This window comes from Mya arenaria, chromosome 16 (assembly GCF_026914265.1).
Source record: "Mya arenaria isolate MELC-2E11 chromosome 16, ASM2691426v1".
NCBI classification, from domain to species: domain Eukaryota; kingdom Metazoa; phylum Mollusca; class Bivalvia; order Myida; family Myidae; genus Mya; species Mya arenaria.
Genome location: NC_069137.1, coordinates 16,151,985 through 16,176,587, shown reverse-complemented (window position 1 = coordinate 16,176,587; position 24,603 = coordinate 16,151,985). Strand labels below are relative to the sequence as shown.

The following is a 24,603-nucleotide window of genomic DNA, read 5'->3' as shown; positions in this document are numbered from 1 at the left end:
TTTTTATAACGTATGACGCATGAAATAATAGAAGAAGAACAGTTACTTTAGTAAGGTAATGACTAAATATGCTTTATGACAGACGCTGAAATAATTCAGATATTTTTAAGTTATTTGTATCAAATGATCAGTGAGATATTGAATTTAAAACAAGAAGAGTATATATGAAGTTTATTGCAGCTTAATTATACTAACTTTCAAGTATTAGAACTTGTGGATATATTCATATAATTGCACACACTGTATTACAATCATGAGGCTTCAAAGCATCCCAGTGAGACAATTTGTGTTAATGGAGGTTCATTGTCCTGGGAGCAATACTCAAAATGTTTAAATGCTGTCAGATAAAGAACTGCAAGAATATTATATTTAGTCACTCATCAGATTTATTTATGTTCTTTTTACTGTGGAATATTATTAAAGAAATATGTTGAATCTGTTCTTACCTTTTTAAATGATTAGGGAAAAGGTTGATCCACACAAAATGAGCTTCAGAAACCGCCATGTTTACATGATTCTTCTCCATACATTTGAATTTCCTACACAGATGAATGTTAACCTGATGCTGATTGGCTTAGATAAAACTCTCCAGGAAGCTTTCTGCCTGACCTTTGATTGAACTGATAAGCCCAGGGTGTGATACAACTGGACTCATAGAGAGAGAAATTTTGATAACATGTAGCAGTATTAAACTTTTTATCAAAATAAATCATGAGTCAAATAAAAAAGAGTTAGAAATCTGAATTCGACTATGAAATAATTAGTTTTAAATAGCAATTCTAAGGCAAGTTGCTTATATACTGCCGATAAGTATTTTTCAATTATTTTCTAGTTTCATCTATAATAATAAAAAATATCCTCTACAAAAAGTTAATTTTATTGCCAATTTCTAACTGTATTCCTATTAAAAAGATATAAGTTTTAAACAAATATTATTTAAAGCACAGCTTATTTTTGCACATTCTTTTTTAATCTTTGGCAACAGAAAAAATGTCAAAGTATTATATTGGAACAAAAAATATTCCAAGTCTCAATTTACGCCTTTTGCTTATTGCGAAAATGTCTAAGTCCAACTTTACGCCTGGTTTCGAAAAATTACGCCTGGTTTGAATTTACGTGTCTTCATACCGGGATATTTTACGCCTGGTTTTGGGTTCGTTTTACGTGTCCTGCTCCTTTAGACACGTTAAGCACACGCAATACAGAAAACCAGTTGGTTTCCGCCTGGTTTCCGTGTCCCAACCAGCTGGTTTACGCCTGAATTTTTCGTACGGGTTTATAACAAAATGTTTGGCAAGTTTCAAAATGTTATCAGTGTACTATTACTTTTATACGTGTTACGAAAATCCAGACACTACAGCAATTGTTATACATGATATTCTCATGTACGATTGATTGTCGAAGAATATATACAAATAATTGAAAGTTCTTTTCTTGAATGTTTAACGTGTACATGTGTGTATGTGTGTATGCTTATTATAACTAGAGCTGTGTGTGTGCCTGTGTGAGTGAGTGTGTGTGTTTTTGTGTTTGTTTGTTTGTTACATTGCAGTTGTATGTGTTTATGAAGGCCATATTGAAAAAAAGTTATGTTACATACATGTAGCTTAATTTTTTATTATAATTAATTATTGTTATTATTAGTATTATTATTATTATAATTATTAATAGTTCGATGTATTAAAACAAAGGCGTACACATATATAGTTAACATTGTATGTTATTAAACACAAACTACAATAGAATTGAACACAAAAGCCGTGGGTACATTTGGCCAATACGTCCTTAAAGTACAACCACGTCATCTAAGTGCATCTTAGATATTCTAAACTTCACCAACGACATCTAAGTGCATCTTAGATATCATAAACTTCACCAACGACATCTAAGTGCATCTTAGATATTCTAAACTTCACCAACGACATCTAAGTGCATCTTAGATATTATAAACTTCACCAACGACATCTAAGTGCATCTTAGATATCATAAACTTCACCAACGACATCTAAGTGCATCTTAGATATTCTAAACTTCACCAACGACATCTAAGTGCATCTTAGATATTCTAAACTTCACCAACGACATCTAAGTGCATCTTAGATATTCTAAACTTCACCAACGACATCTAAGTGCATCTTAGATATTCTAAACTTCACCAACGACATCTAAGTGCATCTTAGATATCATAAACTTCACCAACGACATCTAAGTGCATCTTAGATATTCTAAACTTCACCAACGACATCTAAGTGCATCTTAGATATTCTAAACTTCACCAACGACATCTAAGTGCATCTTAGATATTCTTAAAGTACACCAACGACATCTAAGTGCATCTTAGATATTCTAAAAGTCCACCAACGACATCAAAGTGCATCTTAGAAGTTTTAAAAGTCCACCAACGACATCAAAGGGCATCTCAGATGTTCTGAAAGTTCATCGTATAACAAAATGGTAAAATTCCTAAAGTTTAAGCAGAACCACATATACATCGCTTCTCATTCTAAGTGAATCCCTTTAAAATCAGTTTTCAAATAGTTTCTTCAAGGAAAGGTATCACCATCTGCCTTACATTCGAATGGCTTCTTTCCTGAGTGTATTCTCATATGCCTTTGTAAATCACGTTTCAGCGAGAAATCAGAATCACGTAATTCATACGTGTATGGCATCTCTCCTGCGTGGATTCTAATATGTTTCTGTGAACAGTTTATCTGAGAGTATTCAACATCACATATCTCATACTTTTATAGTTTCTTTCCTGGATGTATTCTTTTACGTGTTTTCAAATCACTTTCTCAGAGAAATCAGCCCCACATGACTAAAAGTGCTGCTGCTTCTCTTATGAGTGTTTTCATATATGTGTCTGTAAATTACTTTTCTGGAAAAAAAATCAGCATCACATGTATCACACATTCACTTGTACGGCTTCACTCCTGTGTGTATTCTTCTATGCCTCTGTAATGAACCTTTCTGAGAAAAAGCAGCATCACATACCTTACACTTGTATGGCTTCTCTCCCGTGTGTATTCTTACATGTTTCTGTAAATGACCTTTCTGAGAGAAAGCAGCATAACATATCTCACACTTGTATTGCTTCTCTCCCGTGTGTATTCTTACATGTTTCTGTAAATTACCTTTCTGAGAGAAAGCAGCATAACATACCTTACACTTGTATGGCTTCTCTCCCGTGTGTATTCTTATATGTGTTTTTAAAGCACTTTTCTGAGAGAAAGCAGCATCACATATCTCACACTTGTATGGCTTCTCTCCTGTGTGTATTCTTAAATGTTTCTGTAAATCACGTTTGTCAGCGAAACAAGCATCGCATATCTCACACTTGTATGGCTTCTCGCCTGTGTGTATTCTAATATGTTTTTGTAAATGACATTTCTGAGAGAAAGCAGCATCACATATCGCACACTTGTATGGCTTCTCTCCTGTGTGTATTCTAATATGTTTTTGTAAATGACCTTTCTGAGAGAAAGCAGCATCACATATCTCACACTTGTATGGCTTCTCGCCTGTGTGTATTCTAATATGTTTCTGTAAATCACCTTTCTGAGAGAAAGCAGCATAACATATCTCACACTTGTATGGCTTCTCTCCTGTGTGTATTCTAATATGTTTTTGTAAATGACCTTTCCGAGAGAAAGCAGCATCACATATCTCACACTTGTATGGCTTCTCTCCTGTGTGTATTCTAATATGTTCTTGTAAATGACTTTTCTGAGAGAAAGCAGCATCACATATCTCACACTTGTATGGCTTCTCGCCAGTGTGTATTCTAATATGTATCTGTAAAACACCTTTCTTAGAGAAAGCAGCATCACATGTCTCACACATGTACATTTTCTCTCCTGTATGTATTCTCGTGTGTCTTTTTAAATCAGTTTTAAGAGTAAAATTAGCCGAACATATCTCACACTTGTATGGTTTCTCTTCTGTATGTATTCTCATATGACGCTTTAAATGAGATTTCCGGAACATATCGGACCCACAGACCTTACACTTGTATGGCTTCTCTCCTGCGTGTATATCCTTGCTAAACTGAAAATCAAACACATGTATGTAATACTCCTTTTAAATAGTAGTGTTTATACGGGTCAAATCAACTATGTTGAAAATATGAATAATCTTAATCCCGTACATATCATATAGTTTTTAATAAGAATATAAAACAAATCATCAAACAAAATTGAGAATCCGTTGTTTTTTTCTGTAGAATGATGTAAACAAGGATATAGCAGAATAAGGTATACGAGGACATAGCAGAATGATGTATACGGGGACATAGCAGAATAAAACACACGATGACATAGCAGAATGATGTATACGGGGTCATAGCAGAATGATGTATACGGGGACATAGCAGAATGATGTATACGAGGACATAGCAGAATGCTGTATACGAGGCCATAGCAAAATGATGTATACGGGGACATAGCAGAATGATGTATACGGGGACATAGCAGAATGATGTATATGAGGACATAGCAGAATGATGTATACGAGGACATAGCAGAATGATGTATACGAGGTCATAGCAGAATGATGAATAGGAGGCCATAGCAGAATGATGTATATGAAGTCATAGCAGAATGATGTAAACGTGGGACATAGCAGAATGATTTTTATGAGGTCATAGCAGAATGATGAATAGCAAGCCATAGCAGAATGATGTATATGAGGTCATAGCAGAACGATGTATACGGGGACATAGCAGAATGATGCATAGGAGGCCATAGCAGAATGATGTATACGAGGACATAGCAGAATGATGTATACTAGGACGTAGCAGAATAAAATATATGAGGACAAAGCAGAATTAGGTATACAAGGACATAGCAGGATGAGGTATACAAGGACATAGCAGGATGAGGTATACAAGGACATAGCAGAATGAGGTATAGTAGGACATAGCAAAATGAGATATACGAGGACATAGCAGAATGATGTATACGAGGACATAGCAGAATGATGTATACGATGACATAGCAGAATGATGTATACGAGGACATAGAATAATAATGTATACGAGGACATTGCAAAATGATGTATAAGAGGTCATAGCAGAATGATGTATACGAGGTCATAGCAGAATGATGTATTCGAGGTCATAGCAGAATGATGTATACGGGGACATAGCAGAATGATGTATACGAGGACATAGCAGAATGATGTATACGAGGTCATAGCAAAATGATGTATACGGGGACATAGCAGAATGATGTATATGGGGACATAGCAGAATGATGTATACGGGGACATAGCAGAATGAGGTATACGAGGACATAGCAGAATGATGTATACGGGAACATAGCAGAATGATGTATACGAGGTCATAGCAGAATGATGAATAGGTGGCCATATCAGAATGATGTATACGAGGTCATAGCAGAATGATGTATACGGGGACATAGCAGAATGAGGTATACGAGGACATAGCAGAATGATGTATACGGGGACATAGCAGAATGATGTATACAAGGTCATAGCAGACTGATGCATTGGAGGCCATAGCAGAATAATGTATACGAGGACATAGCAGGAAGAGGTATACGAGGACATAGCATAATGAGGCATACGAGGACATAGCAGAATGAGGTATACGAGGACATAACAGAATGAGGTATACAAGGACATAGCAGAATGCGGTATACGAGGATATATCAGAATAAGGTAAACGAGGACATAGCAGAATGAGGTATACGATGACATAGCAGAATGAGGTATACCAAGCCATAGTATAATGAGGTATACAAGGACAGAGCAGAATGAGGTATACGAGGACATAGCATAATGAGGTATACGAGGACATAACAGAATGAGGTATACAAGGACATAGCAGAATGCGGTATACGAGTATATATCAGAATGAGGTAAACGAAGACACAGTAGAATGATGTATACGAGGACATAGAAGAATGAGGTAAACGAGGACATAACAGAATGAGGTATACGAGGACATAGGAGAATGAGGTATACGAGGACATAGCAGAATGATGTATACGCAGACTTAGCAGAATGTGGTATACCAGGACATAGCAGAACGATGTATACGAGGACATAGCAGATTTAATGAGGTACACGGGGACATAGCAGAATGAGTCATACGATGACATAGCAGAATGAGGTATACAAGGACATAGCAAAATAAGTTATACGAGGACATAGCAGAATGAGGTATATGAGGATAAAGCAGAATGAGGTAAATGAGGATATAGCAGAATGATGTATACGAGGACATAGCAGGAAGAGGTATACGAGGACATAGCAGAATAAAATACACGAGGACATAGCAAAATGAGGTATACAAGGACATAGCAGGATGACGTATACAAGGACATAGCAGGATGAGGTATACAAGGACATAGCATAATGAAGTATAGTAGGACATAGCAAAATGAGATATACGAGGACATAGCAGAATGGGGTATACGAGGACATAGCAGAATGAATGATGTATACGGGGACATAGCAGAATGATGTATAGGAGGACATAGCAGAATGAGGTATACGAGGACATAGCAGAATGGGGTATACGAGGACATAGCAAAATGGGGTATACGAGGACATAGCAGAATGGGGTATACGAGGACATAGCAGAATGAATGATGTATACGGGGACATAGCAGAATGATGTAAAGGAGGACATAGCAGAATGAGGTATACGACGACATAGCAGAATGGGGTATACGAGGACATAGCAGAATGAATGATGTATACGGGGACATAGCAGAATGATGTATAGGAGAACATAGCAGAATGGGGTATACGAGGACATAGCAGAATGGGGTATACGAGGACATAGCAGAATGAATGATGTATACGGGGACATAGCAGAGTGATGTATAGGAGGACATAGCAAAATGAGGTATACGAGGACATAGCAGAATGAGGTATACGAGGACATAACAGAGTGATGTATACGAGGTCATAGCAGAATGATATATACGAGGACATAGCAGAATGAGGTATACGAGGACATAGCAGAATGATGTATATTAGGACATAGGAGAATGAGTTATACGGGGACATAGCAGGATGATGTATAGGAGAACCTAGGAGAATGGGGTATACGATGACATAGCAGGATGATGTATAGGACATACAAGGATGAGGTATACCAGGACATAGCAGAATGAGGTATACGAAGACATAGAAGAATGAGGTATACGAAGACATAGCAGAATTAGGTATACAAGGACATAGCAGGATGAGGTATACAAGGACATAGCAGGATGAGGTATACAAGGACATAGCAGAATGAGGTATATGAGGACATAGCAGAATGAGATATACGAGGACATAGCAGAATGGGCTATACGAGGACATAGCAGAATGAATGATGTATACGGGGACATAGCAGAATGATGTATACGAGGACATAGCAGAATGAGGTATACGAAGACATAGCAGAATGAGGTATACGAGAACATAGCAAAGTGATGTATATGAGGTCATAGCAGAATGATGTATACGAGGACATAGCAGAATGAGGTATACGAGGACATAGCAGAATAATGTATACGAGGACATATCAGAATGAGGCATACAAGGTCATAGCATAATGAGATTAATGAGGACATAGCAGAATGAGATATATGAGGACATAGCAGAATGAGGTATACGAGGCCATAGCAGAATGAGGTATACGAGGACATAGCAAAATGATGAATACAAGGACATAGCAGAATGAATGATGTATACGAGGACATAGCAGAATGAGATATATGAGTACATAGCAGGATGAGGTATACGAGGACATAGCAGAATGAGATATATGAGTACATAGCAGGATGAGGTATACGAGGACATAGCAGAATGAGATATATGAGTACATAGCAGGATGAGGTATACGAGGACATAGCAGAATGAGATATATGAGTACATAGCAGGATGAGGTATACGAGGACATAGCAGAATGAGATATATGAGTACATAGCAGGATGAGGTATACGAGGACATAACAGAATGAGATATATGAGTACATAGCAGGATGAGGTATACGAGGACATAGCAAAATGATGAATACAAGGACATAGCAGAATGAATGATGTATACGAGGACATAGCAGAATGAGATATATGAGTACATAGCAGGATGAGGTATACGAGAACATAACAGAATGATGTATACAAGGACATAGCAGAATGAATGATGTATACGAGGACATAACAGAATGAGATATATGAGTACATAGCAGGATGAGGTATACGAGGACATAGCAGAATGAGATATATGAGTACATAGCAGGATGAGGTATACGAGGACATAGCAGAATGATGTATACAAGGACATAGCAGAATGAGTAATACGAGGACATAGCAGAATGCTGTATACGAGGCCATAGCAGAATGAGGCCTATTTTTTTACATAGCAGAATGATGTATAATATAGCAGAATGATGTATACAAGGACATAGTAGTGTTATAAATCTAATATTTACCAACTAAGTTATTACACATGTACCTTTATTTAGCATTTTAATTTTGAAACATGTGGTACAAAATACAAAACTTCATGTAATACGCCATTTTGTTAAGGTATTAAACTTATTAATCATTAAAATGCATGATAACATTTATTTGAGGCGTGAAATAAAAATGAACCTGGTTAAATATAAAGAAGTCATATATACACACGTACAAACATAATATTCCCAGAATTATTTTACATTCAAGAGGGTAGGTCGTGATTTTCGTAATTGAAATGCATGGTATGCTTTCCACAACTGCAAAGTAACGGATTGCTGATAAATATTGAAAGGACCTCGGACACTACTCTTAATTCTATGTTTCACTATACGTCCTATATGATATAAATTTTATTAAATTAAACACTTTTTCACCATACATCAAGAAAATAGTTTTTGAACAGGTGTAGTATATCACAATACATATTCTGTGGAAAATGTTGTTGGTAGATGGGGATGAATACTTAAATCCAAAATAAATGTTCATTATCATAGTAGGTTTATTGAACTGAGTAGGTATACTTAAGACCACGCTCACTCGAATCTAACCAACCTACATAATCTACATAATCTAATCTGCTTAATTTGGCTGGCTGGCTTTATCAAATACTTTAATCTATTAATAGCATGAGCAATTAATGAAGATTAAGACTGACTAGTCACTGTGTCATGTTTTTCGATATCTCGCACATGCATATTAAAATGGAAAAAATCGGGCGCGGGCCGGAAGAACAAACAAGAGAGCCATGAAGGCCCTAAATCACTCACCTGAGTAAAAGCTTTTGACCTTTGTTATCACTAAAGCTTGATATTTGTTCTCAAAGCTGTATACATGGTCCAAATTTCAAAGCTGTAGCATCAAACATAAGAAAGTAGGTAAATATGAAAGTAGGTAAAAAGGTCACATGACAATGTCAATATTGATATTTGTTTGCAAAATTGTACACATGGTCGAAATTTCATTACAGTAGCTTCAAAAATAAGGAAGTAGGTCAAAAGGTCACAATCAAGGTCATCCAAGCACAGCATTGATATTTGTTTTCAAAAACTGTACACATGGTCCAAAGTTCATTGCTGTAGCTATAAAAATAATAAAGAAGGTTAAAAGGTCGCAGTCACGGTCTTTTGAGGACAAGATTGTTATTTGTTTTCAAACCCCTGCACATGGTTCAAATTTCATTGCTGAAGCTTCAAAAATAAGAAAGTAGGTCAAAATGTCACAGTCAAGGTCATCCAAGGACAACATTGATATCTGTTTTCAAAACGGTACACATGGTCCAAATTTCATTGCTGAAGCTTCAAAAATAAGAAAGTAGGTCAAAAGGTCACAGTCAAGGTCATCCGAGGACAACATTGATATCTGCTTTGATGATTATCATCCAATTGGCCATGAATACCAGAATACTTTCATCTACTCTAAACAAATCATCAACCTTAGCATGTTTTTTTATCCATTTGGCCCATGAATATCAGAAAACTTTCCAACAACTCTTAACCAATAATTAACCCAAACATAATTTCCATCTCATTGGCTCATTAACATCAGAATAATTTATATCTACTCTAAACAAATCAATAACCCCAGCATAATTTAAATCTATAACAGGCTCATACATAACAGAACAAAATCCATCTACTCTTAGCAGGCCATTTACACCAGCATGATTTCAATATTCTTAGCTCATGAATATGGACAGATTTTCATCTATCTTAAAAAAGGCCATAAACTCCACCTACTAAACTCATGAACATCACAATGGCTTCCATTTACTAGTAAACAAGCAAATAATACCAGCATTGTTTCCATACATACTCTTATACATTGTATAAACCTCGTTTTCGCAAAACACCCTATACGCTCGGGTCGGAATGAACCGATCTTTCACTCTCTGCCATGGAAGAAACTTATAATCTACATCTTAGCAAGTCATAAACACATGAATATCAGAATGATTTCCATTTTTTCCTATCAAGTAGTTGCTTAGTAAACAGCATGTCAACCATGGCAATTATGAAACCATCTACTTATTAAGGTATACTAACTTCACATTCTATTCATACTACCTAGCCAGTCAAAAACACCAGCATGGCTTAACTGACATGTATAGCTTATGAATATCATAATGACTTAAATAGAATTACTTCTTTGGTAGTCATAAAAATTCAAGTATGATTTCAAACTATATAGCTCATGAATATTAGAATGACTTCTCATATATATATACTTCTCAGAAATTAAATAACACCAAACCAACATGACTACAACTACAGAGTTCATGAATATTAGAATGACTTCTTAGAAATTAATTAACAACATGACTTCAACTACAGAGTTCATAAATATCCTAATGACCAATAGCTAGTCAAAATCATCATCACGACTACAAATCCAGAGTTCTTGAATATCAAAATGACTTCAATAGATCTACTTCTTCACTAGTCCTAAACATCACAATGAGTTGAAACTATTGTAGCCCCCACCAGCACAACTTTTAACCTCAGTCTTCATAAATGTTGAAAAAAAAATTATTTGCTATTGAAAATCACTCAATCAAGTGAAAACTTATGAATATTGCATGAACAAAAAGAAAGAAATTATTATTGACTAAATACTGTCAAGAAATGCAAATAAACCCGTTGGAAAATCCCTTCCTTTAGCTAATGTTTGCCACTTGATATATGCCTATAATAGGATACATAATGTTGAGTTACTGTTTTGAACATTCTTTTTAAAATGGTAGAGGAATTAGTTTATGTATTGACCTTACAAGATGTACCTAAAAATAATTAGACCAACAGTCTTTGTTTTTCATCATCTTCAAAAAGTAATGATTCTGTGTACAAAACTTGTCAGTATTGCCCAAATATGAAAATTCAACATGCAAACTCACTTTACCATAAAGAGTCCATGAAATATAAATAAATAAATAATAATATTCCGAATGAAAACTACAAAAATAATCAATATTCTTGAGCAAAAGTCCATTGTGTTCCTAATTTTAAATCCATTCATAACAATTTTAATTCTAAGAAGGGATCTTTAATTTTACATTTATATTCATTTCCTAATTAAGTTAAACATTGCTTTATATACATTTATCCTTAGAGAACAGAGCTGACTTGGGATAGTTTGGTGGCCGGTAAAATATGATAAAAAATATATACAAGGACATAGCAGAATGAATGATGTATACGGGGACATAGCAGAATGATGTATAGGAGGACATAGCAGAATGAGGTATACGAGGACATAGCAGAATGGGGTATACGAGGACATAGCAAAATGGGGTATACGAGGACATAGCAGAATGGGGTATACGAGGACATAGCAGAATGAATGATGTATACGGGGACATAGCAGAATGATGTAAAGGAGGACATAGCAGAATGATGTATACGACGACATAGCAGAATGGGGTATACGAGGACATAGCAGAATGAATGATGTATACGGGGACATAGCAGAATGATGTATAGGAGAACATAGCAGAATGGGGTATACGAGGACATAGCAGAATGGGGTATACGAGGACACAGCAGAATGAATGATGTATACGGGGACATAGCAGAGTGATGTATAGGAGGACATAGCAAAATGAGGTATACGAGGACATAGCAGAATGAGGTATACGAGGACATAACAGAGTGATGTATACGAGGTCATAGCAGAATGATGTATACGAGGACATAGCAGAATGAGGTATACGAGGACATAGCAGAATGATGTATATTAGGACATAGGAGAATGAGTTATACGGGGACATAGCAGGATGATGTATAGGAGAACCTAGGAGAATGGGGTATACGATGACATAGCAGGATGATGTATAGGACATACAAGGATGAGGTATACCAGGACATAGCAGAATGAGGTATACGAAGACATAGAAGAATGAGGTATACGAAGACATAGCAGAATTAGGTATACAAGGACATAGCAGAATGATGTATACAAGGACATAGCAGAATGAGGTATACGAGGACATAGCAGAATGAGGTATACGAGGACATAGCAGAATGAGATATACGAGGACATAGCAGAATGGGGTATACGAGGACATAGCAGAATGAATGATGTATACGGGGACATAGCAGAATGATGTATAGGAGGACATAGCAGAATGAGGTATACGAGGACATAGCAGAATGAGGTATACGAGGACATAGCAAAGTGATGTATACGAGGCCATAGCAGAATGATGTATACGAGGACATAGCAGAATGAGGTATACGAGGACATAGCAGAATAATGTATACGAGGACATATCAGAATGAGGCATACAAGGTCATAGCATAATGAGATTAATGAGGACATAGCAGAATGAGATATATGAGGACATAGCAGAATGAGGTATACGAGGCCATAGCAGAATGAGGTATACGAGGACATAGCAGAATGATGTATACAAGGACATAGCAGAATGAATGATGTATACGAGGACATAGCAGAATGAGATATATGAGTACATAGCAGGATGAGGTATACGAGGACATAGCAGAATGAGATATATGAGTACATAGCAGGATGAGGTATACGAGGACATAGCAGAATGAGATATATGAGTACATAGCAGAATGATGTATACGAGGACATAGCAGAATGAGATATATGAGGACATAGCAGGATGAGGTATACGAGGACATAGCAGAATGAGATATATGAGTACATAGCAGGATGAGGTATACGAGGACATAACAGAATGAGATATATGAGTACATAGCAGGATGAGGTATACGAGGACATAGCAAAATGATGAATACAAGGACATAGCAGAATGAATGATGTATACGAGGACATAGCAGAATGAGATATATGAGTACATAGCAGGATGAGGTATACGAGGACATAGCAGAATGATGTATACAAGGACATAGCAGAATGAATGATGTATACGAGGACATAACAGAATGAGATATATGAGTACATAGCAGGATGAGGTATACGAGGACATAGCAGAATGAGATATATGAGTACATAGCAGGATGAGGTATACGAGGACATAGCAGAATGATGTATACAAGGACATAGCAGAATGATTTATACGAGGACATAGCAGAATGCTGTATACGAGGCCATAGCAGAATGAGGCCTATTTTTTTACATAGCAGAATGATGTATAATATAGCAGAATGATGTATACAAGGACATAGTAGTGTTATAAATCTAATATTTACCAACTAAGTTATTACACATGTACCTTTATTTAGCATTTTAATTTTGAAACATGTGGTACAAAATACAAAACTTCATGTAATACGCCATTTTGTTAAGGTATTAAACTTATTAATCATTAAAATGCATGATAACATTTATTTGAGGCGTGAAATAAAAATGAACTTGGTTAAATATAAAGAAGTCATATATACACACGTACAAACATAATATTCCCAGAATTATTTTACATTCAAGATGGTAGGTCGTGATTTTCGTAATTGAAATGCATGGTATGCTTTCCACAACTGCAAAGTAACGGATTGCTGATAAATATTGAAAGGACCTCGGACACTACTCTTAATTCTATGTTTCACTATACGTCCTATATGATATAAATTTTATTAAATTAAACACTTTTTCACCATACATCAAGAAAATAGTTTTTGAACAGGTGTAGTATATCACAATACATATTCTGTGGAAAATGTTGTTGGTAGATGGGGATGAATACTTAAATCCAAAATAAATGTTCATTATCATAGTAGGTTTATTGAACTGAGTAGGTATACTTAAGACCACGCTCACTCGAATCTAACCAACCTACATAATCTACATAATCTAATCTGCTTAATTTGGCTGGCTGGCTTTATCAAATACTTTAATCTATTAATAGCATGAGCAATTAATGAAGATTAAGACTGACTAGTCACTGTGTCATGTTTTTCGATATCTCGCACATGCATATTAAAATGGAAAAAATCGGGCGCGGGCCGGAAGAACAAACAAGAGAGCCATGAAGGCCCTAAATCACTCACCTGAGTAAAAGCTTTTGACCTTTGTTATCACTAAAGCTTGATATTTGTTCTCAAAGCTGTATACATGGTCCAAATTTCAAAGCTGTAGCATCAAACATAAGAAAGTAGGTAAATATGAAAGTAGGTAAAAAGGTCACATGACAATGTCAATATTGATATTTGTTTGCAAAATTGTACACATGGTCGAAATTTCATTACAGTAGCTTCAAAAATAAGGAAGTAGGTCAAAAGGTCACAATCAAGGTCATCCAAGCACAGCATTGATATTTGTTTTCAAAAACTGTACACATGGTCCAAAGTTCATTGCTGTAGCTATAAAAATAATAAAGAAGGTTAAAAGGTCGCAGTCACGGTCTTTTGAGGACAAGATTGTTATTTGTTTTCAAACCCCTGCACATGGTTCAAATTTCATTGCTGAAGCTTCAAAAATAAGAAAGTAGGTCAAAATGTCACAGTCAAGGTCATCCGAGGACAACATTGATATCTGTTTTCAAAACGGTACACATGGTCCAAATTTCATTGCTGAAGCTTCAAAAATAAGAAAGTAGGTCAAAAGGTCACAGTCAAGGTCATCCGAGGACAACATTGATATCTGCTTTGATGATTATCATCCAATTGGCCATGAATACCAGAATACTTTCATCTACTCTAAACAAATCATCAACCTTAGCATGTTTTTTTATCCATTTGGCCCATGAATATCAGAAAACTTTCCAACAACTCTTAACCAATAATTAACCCAAACATAATTTCCATCTCATTGGCTCATTAACATCAGAATAATTTATATCTACTCTAAACAAATCAATAACCCCAGCATAATTTAAATCTATAACAGGCTCATACATAACAGAACAAAATCCATCTACTCTTAGCAGGCCATTTACACCAGCATGATTTCAATATTCTTAGCTCATGAATATGGACAGATTTTCATCTATCTTAAAAAAGGCCATAAACTCCACCTACTAAACTCATGAACATCACAATGGCTTCCATTTACTAGTAAACAAGCAAATAATACCAGCATTGTTTCCATACATACTCTTATACATTGTATAAACCTCGTTTTCGCAAAACACCCTATACGCTCGGGTCGGAATGAACCGATCTTTCACTCTCTGCCATGGAAGAAACTTATAATCTACATCTTAGCAAGTCATAAACACATGAATATCAGAATGATTTCCATTTTTTCCTATCAAGTAGTTGCTTAGTAAACAGCATGTCAACCATGGCAATTATGAAACCATCTACTTATTAAGGTATACTAACTTCACATTCTATTCATACTACCTAGCCAGTCAAAAACACCAGCATGGCTTAACTGACATGTATAGCTTATGAATATCATAATGACTTCTCATATATATATACTTCTCAGAAATTAAATAACACCAAACCAACATGACTACAACTACAGAGTTCATGAATATTAGAATGACTTCTTAGAAATTAATTAACAACATGACTTCAACTACAGAGTTCATAAATATCCTAATGACCAATAGCTAGTCAAAATCATCATCACGACTACAAAGTCCAGAGTTCTTGAATATCAAAATGACTTCAATAGATCTACTTCTTCACTAGTCCTAAACATCACAATGAGTTGAAACTATTGTAGCCCCCACCAGCACAACTTTTAACCTCAGTCTTCATAAATGTTGAAAAAAAAATTATTTGCTATTGAAAATCACTCAATCAAGTGAAAACTTATGAATATTGCATGAACAAAAAGAAAGAAATTATTATTGACTAAATACTGTCAAGAAATGCAAATAAACCCGTTGGAAAATCCCTTCCTTTAGCTAATGTTTGCCACTTGATATATGCCTATAATAGGATACATAATGTTGAGTTACTGTTTTGAACATTCTTTTTAAAATGGCAGAGGAATTAGTTTATGTATTGACCTTACAAGATGTACCTAAAAATAATTAGACCAACAGTCTTTGTTTTTCATCATCTTCAAAAAGTAATGATTCTGTGTACAAAACTTGTCAGTATTGCCCAAATATGAAAATTCAACATGCAAACTCACTTTACCATAAAGAGTCCATGAAATATAAATAAATAAATAATAATATTCCGAATGAAAACTACAAAAATAATCAATATTCTTGAGCAAAAGTCCATTGTGTTCCTAATTTTAAATCCATTCATAACAATTTTAATTCTAAGAAGGGATATTTAATTTTACATTTATATTCATTTCCTAAATAAGTTAAACATTGCTTTATATACATTTATCCTTAGAGAACAGAGCTGACTTGGGATAGTTTGGTGGCCGGTAAAATATGATAAAAAATATAAAATCACACTTTTGAAAAAAATGTCAGTCACAACCGCTTTGCACTAAGCCTGCAATATTGAAATAAATCACAAATATCCTAATACCTTCAAATAAGTTACAGATTAACAATTCTCATATTAAGATTGATATTTACTAATCTTGTGATGAAATTATAATATATTGCAATATTGCATATAAAAAGGAGTTTCTTAAAAGCCTGAACTACTATTTTATATTAGTTTATAACTAGAAACTAATACAAATGCATCATAATTATACAAATGTTATGTAATAACACAATTATATCATTTCACACTATTTAGACATTCCGATTTTAAGATAGTTGCTTACGAATAGATTTATTATATTTATTTTAGTGTAATTATTTTTTTATTTTATTTTTCCCAACTACATTTAAATTAGAAATAGACATGGATGACTAGTAAATGACAAGTTGAGACCCATTGTCTGTATTTAATAGCCCAGTAAAATGGCTTTCCATTTAAAGGTCATCAATAAATGGTTAGCCCAGTAAAATGGCTTTACATTAAAATGTCATCAATAAATGGTTAACTGTTTTATCAGGTGTTAAACAATAAACTACATTGTAGGATAGGAAATTATCTCATCAGCGATATTAAATTTAAAACATTAAAGTCAATCTGAGTGGATCAGAAAAGTCAATACTGGCTTATCTAATAAACTACAAACTCTGTGTGTCCTTCTATATTCAGTATTAACTGTACCTGGAATTTATTCTGAAATCAGGCCGCAAGGATTACATACTGAATCAATTTTAAGTTTTGTTTTGAAAGCCTTTTCTTGTCTATTTTTGAGATGAAGAAAATGGCTCTCAATCATCGCTTACAAATTGCCACATAGAAAAAAAGTAATTTAAATGAACTAAAGTGACAGAATTCAATTTGTGAATATTAGTGACAGCACTCTCTGGACGCGCTAACATCTTTTAACAGATTGTTCCTGTAGGATTTGCGTCTACCGTACATACAATCTACAAAAAGATGCACTCTTTTTTTACATTTTAACAATAAAATGCAGTATGAATGTCCCAAAATGGCAACAAATCCTTTTGTATTCGCAATTTAAAAAATCTTAAAAATATCGTTCATGATAGCTGTCAATGCGAATGTCCCTCGGACAGTTGGACATGTCCGGTATATTTCCCTTAAATGTTCAGTGTTAATTTTAATTTTATTATCAATAAAATGCAGTTTGAACCCGTGCCAAAAAAGGTTCGCTAAAGCTAAGCTAAAAGCACAGCTAAAAGCATAGCTAAAAGCATAGCTAAAAGCTTAGCGGTATTGGCCCGAAAAAGCGCAGCTTTTTTTATATAAAAAACGCAGCTTTTTGGAAAAAAAAACAACACAGCTGCTGCGCTAAAGCTATGCTTTTTTGCCAAAATAGCTTAGCTAATTTCTTAAAAAAGCTCAGCTCTTGGTGATATTGGGCAAAATAGCTAAGCTATTTTTATGAAAAGCGCAGCTTTATGGCGGTATTGGCCCAAAAGCTAAGCTTTTTGATGGAGCTGCGCTTTTTCTTAAATAGCTAAGCTAATTATGAAAAGCGCAGCTTTATGGCGGTATTGGCCCAAAAGCTTAGCTTTTTCTAAAATAGCTTAGCTAATTATGAAAAGCGCAGCTTTTTGGCGGTATTGGCCCAAAAGCTTAGCTTTTTCTAAAATAGCTTAGCTAATTATGAAAAGCGCAGCTTTATGGCGGTATTGGCCCAAAAGCTTAGCTTTTTCTAAAATAGCTTAGCTAATTATGAAAAGCGCAGCTTTTTGGCGGTATTGGCCCAAAAGCTTAGCTTTTTCTAAAATAGCTTAGCTAATTATGAAAAGCGCAGCTTTATGGCGGTATTGGCCCAAAAGCTTAGCTTTTTCTAAAATAGCTTAGCTAATTATGAAAAGCGCAGCTTTATGGCGGTATTGGCCCAAAAGTTAGCTTTTTCTAAAACAGCTTAGCTAATTATGAAAAGCGCAGCTTTATGGCGGTATTGGCCCAAAAGCTTAGCTTTTTCTAAAATAGCTTAGCTAATTATGAAAAGCGCAGCTTTATGGCAGAATTGGCCCAAAAGCTTAGCTTTTGGATGGGGCTGTGTTTTTTCTTCAAAATAGCTTAGCTAATTTTGAAAAGTGCAGCTTTATGGCGGTGTTTAGCTTTATGATGAAGCTTTTCAAATAGCTTAGCTAATTTAGCGCAGCTTTTTAAAAAAAAACGTAGCTCCTATTTTCATAAAAAATACCACAGGTGAAGAAAAGATTTTACAAAAAAACGCACTAAATACACACTTGAGTGTATCTAAAGTGCATTTTTTAACAAAAATATATGCTTTAAACGAAATTAAACAAAAAAAAATGCACCAAGTGTGTTTAAACCGCATTATATAAATATATTGAACCATCAAAAATAGAACACATTTGAATAAATACATAGACATTTTGCTTTATTTAAATTTCCTAAACATGAGTTTGTGTTACATATATTTTTATTATTTCATATTTAATTTTACATGACACCTTGTAACTGGACATAATGTATTTACAGACAGACAAACAAGTACATATTTGTCAAATTTAGCAATAATAAAATAACCTTTTACTCAGTGGCAAAAATAATTGATAGAAAATCATAAAACTGTTCAAGCTACAAATTGGAAAATGACAAGTCTCAAGGATCTTTTGTTATATTTTTGTCAAATCTAGAGATTCCTGACAGCTCTGGAATAAAACAGGGTATCATATTTTAAATATGTAATGACTTTATTAGTACTTAACTTAAATTGATTGACCCAATTTGGCCAGTTTCCAATAACTGGTAAGCCATGTGGCAGATGGCAGTTTTATGACCCCTCCAAAAACCAACACTGTAATCATTTGTATAGCATTAAAGGTGCTAGTGTGCATATGTATGGAAACATGGCAATTTCAGCTTAATATGTTAATATGATATTAACATATATATAAGGCTGAAAACAAGTGCATCTTCATAGAGTTTTAAAACTACGTAAATCTACTATCTGGGACCAATAATCCTACATCCAGCTACTATCTACAACAGCATTGTTATTTATTAAAATATGTGCACTAGATTGAAAGTTGACAAATAAAAGTCCCACAAGTAGTCAAGTGTCATAACAGTGAAATTAACAACTGAAATAAAGAATACATACCATGACCTGAGTGCTTTCACATGTCAGTTTATCACAAATCATCCAATAGTGGTATGTCATGTTTCTAATCATAGTTCATATTTATCTGATCTAATGATTATTATTTTACTTCACTAATCCCTTTACTATTAATTTGTTTTAATTGGTGTGAATTCATTTATTAATTAAAACATCATCATAATTCTTTTAATGAAATCCCAACAAAATGGCTACCAGTAGCTTTGATTTGAAATTGGCTCCCTAAATGCTGAGATTTAATTGGTCCTCGGTACAATCAGATAAGATCAGGCTTATCATGCATGTTGTAAAATTGGAAAGGAAATGACAAAGAATTTGGTAGTGGCATTACAAGAAATTTAAGGAATAATAATTCTATAAATGTTGTTATTACATGCAATTGATTATTGCCTATAAGTAAAATGTGTTCTTTTGATTTAAATAAAAAATATAATATATTTTTGATTTTTAAAATAATCTTTCTTTTTATTTCATTATTTTATTTTATTTTAGTTTGAAGGTATATTGATCAATAATAAAATGCTTATTTACTGGTTGGTTGATTTATTGATTGATTGATTGATTGATTGATTCATTCATTCATTCATTGATTGATTGATTCATTCATTCATATTCTTGTATTTATGTGTATATTTCATAAATGATTACTTTATTACACAAAGATACTACTTTTTTTTACCTAAACTAAAAGATGCACTTCTTAGTAAAAAGATACACTTAAAATGCACTCTTTAATGACAGTAGATTATCAATAAAACTAAAGATACTTTTAAAAGGGATGCCAATAAAAAAAGATGTATCTTTTGTTCCTGCCAAAATATTTATGCCAAAAACTACAGAAACTAGCTCTGAGTAGCAAAAAGTTTAAACATAAACCCAATTTAATGGCACTGGTTAAATGCCAAAGACAGCCAAAAATTGTCTTATTTTAAATCGAATCAGCATGTACAGAGACAAAGAATAACTTGACCAACATGGATTCAATTTTAGTTTAAAATAAAAAATCCAAAATAGAATAATCAGGACCTGATGAGATGGGACACATTTTCAAAACAATTTAAAGGTATTTAGGAAAATGATATATTTTCAGACACCTGCGTTTTGAATAAAAAAAAACAACAGAAAAATATTTGGAATTTCTATTTTAACAACTGTGTTATAAATAAATAATAAAATTTTGAAAATGAATTTCACAATATAAACCTTTGTTTTTCTCCAAAAGCTTAGTCTTTTGTTTGAAAAGCTTAGTCTTTTAAAGAAATACTAACCCAATTTTAATTTGGGAAAAGACGCAGCTAATATGAAAAAGACGCAGCTTTTCTAAGAGGCAATCTTTTACCTAGTCAAAAGACGCAGCTTTAGCTAAGCTTTGATTTAAAAAACGCATCTTCATAAACAAAAAGCGCAGCTTAGAAGAAAAAACTCAGCTTTTAGAGAAAAGAACATAGCTTTTGTTCAGCTCTTTTTTAAAAAGCGCAGCTTTGAAGAAAAAGCGCAGCTTTTTAGAGAAAAAAACATAGCTTTAGCTAAGCTATTATTAAAAAGCACAGCTTTTGCTAACCTTTCTATAAAAAACACAGCTTTTGCTAAGCTTTTTGAAAATAGCTTAGCTAAAAAAACACAGCTTTTTGAAAAGCATAGCTTTAGCTAAGCTAAAGCTGCGCTTTTTAGAAAGCTGAGCTTTTTTTTGGCACAGGAATGGCTAAAAATTGCATTTTTACATACATGTATATATATATATTCAGTCTCATTTGAAGTATATATACTCAACAGGTCTAATGTATATCAATTTCAGCAAAGTGACTCACCAATTTTTCTTAGAAATTCAGCTAGCCAGCCGATCCACAAAACAGCCAGCTTTCCAATAATGATAACCCCATTTAGTTTAAATTTTAGATTTAAAACATAAATGATACTAAAACAATATGTCAGAGGTATCAACAAAGGACTATATATATATAAAATACCTATCGCAGTACATTATGATAGTACAAATAATTAAATATATGAACCTTTTTCTTCTGATATCTTTTTAATTTTTTTTTATTTAAATGTATATGTTTTTTTGTTGACCTACAAATCTCATAACAATTTCTATTGAAATAAAATTTGAACATTTTTTACTGCTTTTATTATATTTAAAGTTCAATCTTAAATGAAATTAAGGGGCCAAAATGTCTCTGATGAAAATCAGTAAAGGACCAAACAGTCTTGAGTCAATATTTTTAAGGGGCTAAAATGGCAGGGCCGCAATGTCTCAGGGGCTGATTTGGTAGTAAGACAACTTGTAAAGGGGCCATTTTGTCTTGCTCTGCTATCTCCTACAAGTTACGTGTAGTTTTATACATTTAAACAATTAAAATGTGGTTGGATTTACTATCCTCAAACGATTTCAAATTAGAATTTGTAGTTGTATAACACCTCTTGTGTACACAGTTCGAGATCTACAACGTCCACATACAATTATTTGGACTACTTCAGTCCGAGACCTATTCCTCTGGTTCTCAGTTGACCACTTAACCACCCATATATTGTTTTATGCTTACATTTACAGAAAACTGTTTCAATCAATTGGCAAAAAGGATCACACAACTATAAAGTTGAAAAAGAATAAAGTTGGTGCAGTCCACCATTACTCGCTTACCGACCAGTCCTACTAAATACTACAAAGACAGGCAAAGTCTAGCAGAGTCAAGCAAAGTCTACCAAAGACAGTTTTATTTTGAACAAAGTCAATCACAAAAAGATGTCGTTGTCATATAAATGACTTTATGATAACGAGAATAAGGCATATTTGCATGATACAATATATGAGTCCAGCAAAGTCAAGCAAATTGAAGCAAAGTCAGTTTTATTTTGAACAAAGTCAATTAATTAACACTTAAAAGTAATAATAAAATATTAAAAGCCACAATCACGGTCATGGCCAATATCAGTGATACAATCTACTTTACAGCCAGTCACCGTCATGGCCAATATTGGTGATACAATATATTTTAAAGCGACAGTCACCGTCATGGCCAATATCGGTGATGCAATCTACTTTACAGCCACAGTAACGGCCATTATCGGTGATACAATCCAGTATATGGCCACAACACAACAGAACACAATCAACACACACAGACAAACAACACAAACACAAATTAAAATCGCTCCAAACATTATACTTACACAAAACGTTATCAGCTTACTGATAAATAGCCTCGAACAGCCTTTTAAATTGAAGAAATGATATATTTGACACAGTCCACCATTGTACGGTAACAGACAACAATTTTATTGATACATGAAACAGTTAACACTTTTTAAGCTGTGTGTCTATAACTTATCGCAGCTGTTACCTCCCCTGAATATATTACATGTATAACAACCACGACTTCAGAAGCTGAACAACATTTATATCTCAAGATCGTGAGTGTATCAACTACTTTACGGCTGTTATATTTGCCGGGATCCAGGACTGCCGGACCCAGGATCCGGGACCTCAATTTCAATTTTGGATTTATCTTTGCGTTTGTAATGTTTGATCTTCTACAATCAATTTAAAGTTATAAATGCCTTAAAATAAATATATTGATAGCATATGAATTATTTCAATGCATATATTGTAATCCACTTATGAAAAAGATGTCTGGTAACATGCTCATAATATGTCTACTTAACGGCAGTTATATTTGCCCATTCGGAACTCCTCGGCCATTTTTTCAAAAACAACCTCGGATGTATGCCGGTACATCTTTTGAAGTAGTCCGTATTTTTTTTAATAAAAGCATTAATTAAATGTAGTGTTTAAGAGTTGTATTCATTGCTCTCAGTTTAAATTGATTGCCAGTGAAGTGTATTATTGCAAACATAATTACGATTCCCAAGAGTAAAGTCATAAATTTTAACTACTAAATAAGATTACTACGCGATCTATTTGCAGCGGACTTAAACGTACCACTTTTTAAGTATGTAAACCGTCCATATACATCCGAGGTTGTTTTTGAAAAAATGGCCGAGGAGCTCCGAATGGCTCATAATATGTCTACTTAACGGCAGTTATATTTGCCGGGACACAGGTCGGCCGGGTCCCAGAATCCGGGACCTCAAATTTGGATTTATCTTTGCGTTTGTAATGTTTGATCTTGTACAATCAATTTAAAATAATAAATGCCTTAAAATGAAAATATTGATAGCATATGAATTATTTCAATGCATATATTATAATCCACTTATGAAAAAGATGGATTTTCAGCGTTTATGAAAGCGCTTGTAACTAATTGTATATTTAATTTTAATTGTGCATGCATTTCCTTTTATCAAATCCTGGTTGTAAACCTAAAAGAAATATGGAAAAACATAAAGACAACTACTCTTGACCTTATATATCGAATCTATTTGGACTGAAAGAACAGATTCCGTCTGGTAATATGCTCATAATATGTTTTCTGGTATTTTAAGAAAATTATAATGTATTTATATTCGATCTGAAAATATAACCATGTCTGCATTAAAATAAATGTCTCGGGACATCTATGAATAATCCGGGACTGCTACTAATAACTCCTGGGATCGCATATTGGAAAAAGCCAACACCGCTCTGGTCGGGACCTTAGCTAGTTACTGCCGGGATCGCTTATTGTAAAAAGCCGGGACCGCTGTGGTC

At 34.1% G+C, this 24,603-nt stretch overlaps 1 protein-coding gene across 1 annotated transcript; it reads right to left on the bottom strand.

Moving 5' to 3' along the window:
* Nucleotides 1–227: 227 nt before the first annotated feature.
* On the bottom strand, nucleotides 228–23,195 carry LOC128221986 (zinc finger protein 28-like). The gene is made up of 2 exons (XM_052930714.1): nucleotides 23,127–23,195; nucleotides 228–4,047 (listed from the first exon to the last, which is right to left on the bottom strand). Exon 2 carries the CDS (start codon nucleotides 3,985–3,987, stop codon nucleotides 2,914–2,916), a length of 1,074 nt encoding a protein of 357 aa, XP_052786674.1. The 5' UTR covers nucleotides 3,988–4,047; nucleotides 23,127–23,195; the 3' UTR covers nucleotides 228–2,913.
* Nucleotides 23,196–24,603: the final 1,408 nt, after the last annotated feature.

Coding starts and splice junctions, on each gene's coding strand:
- LOC128221986 (XM_052930714.1), bottom strand. CDS start 3,987: ATGTTCCGGAAATCTCATTTAAAGCGTCATATGAGAATACATACAGAA.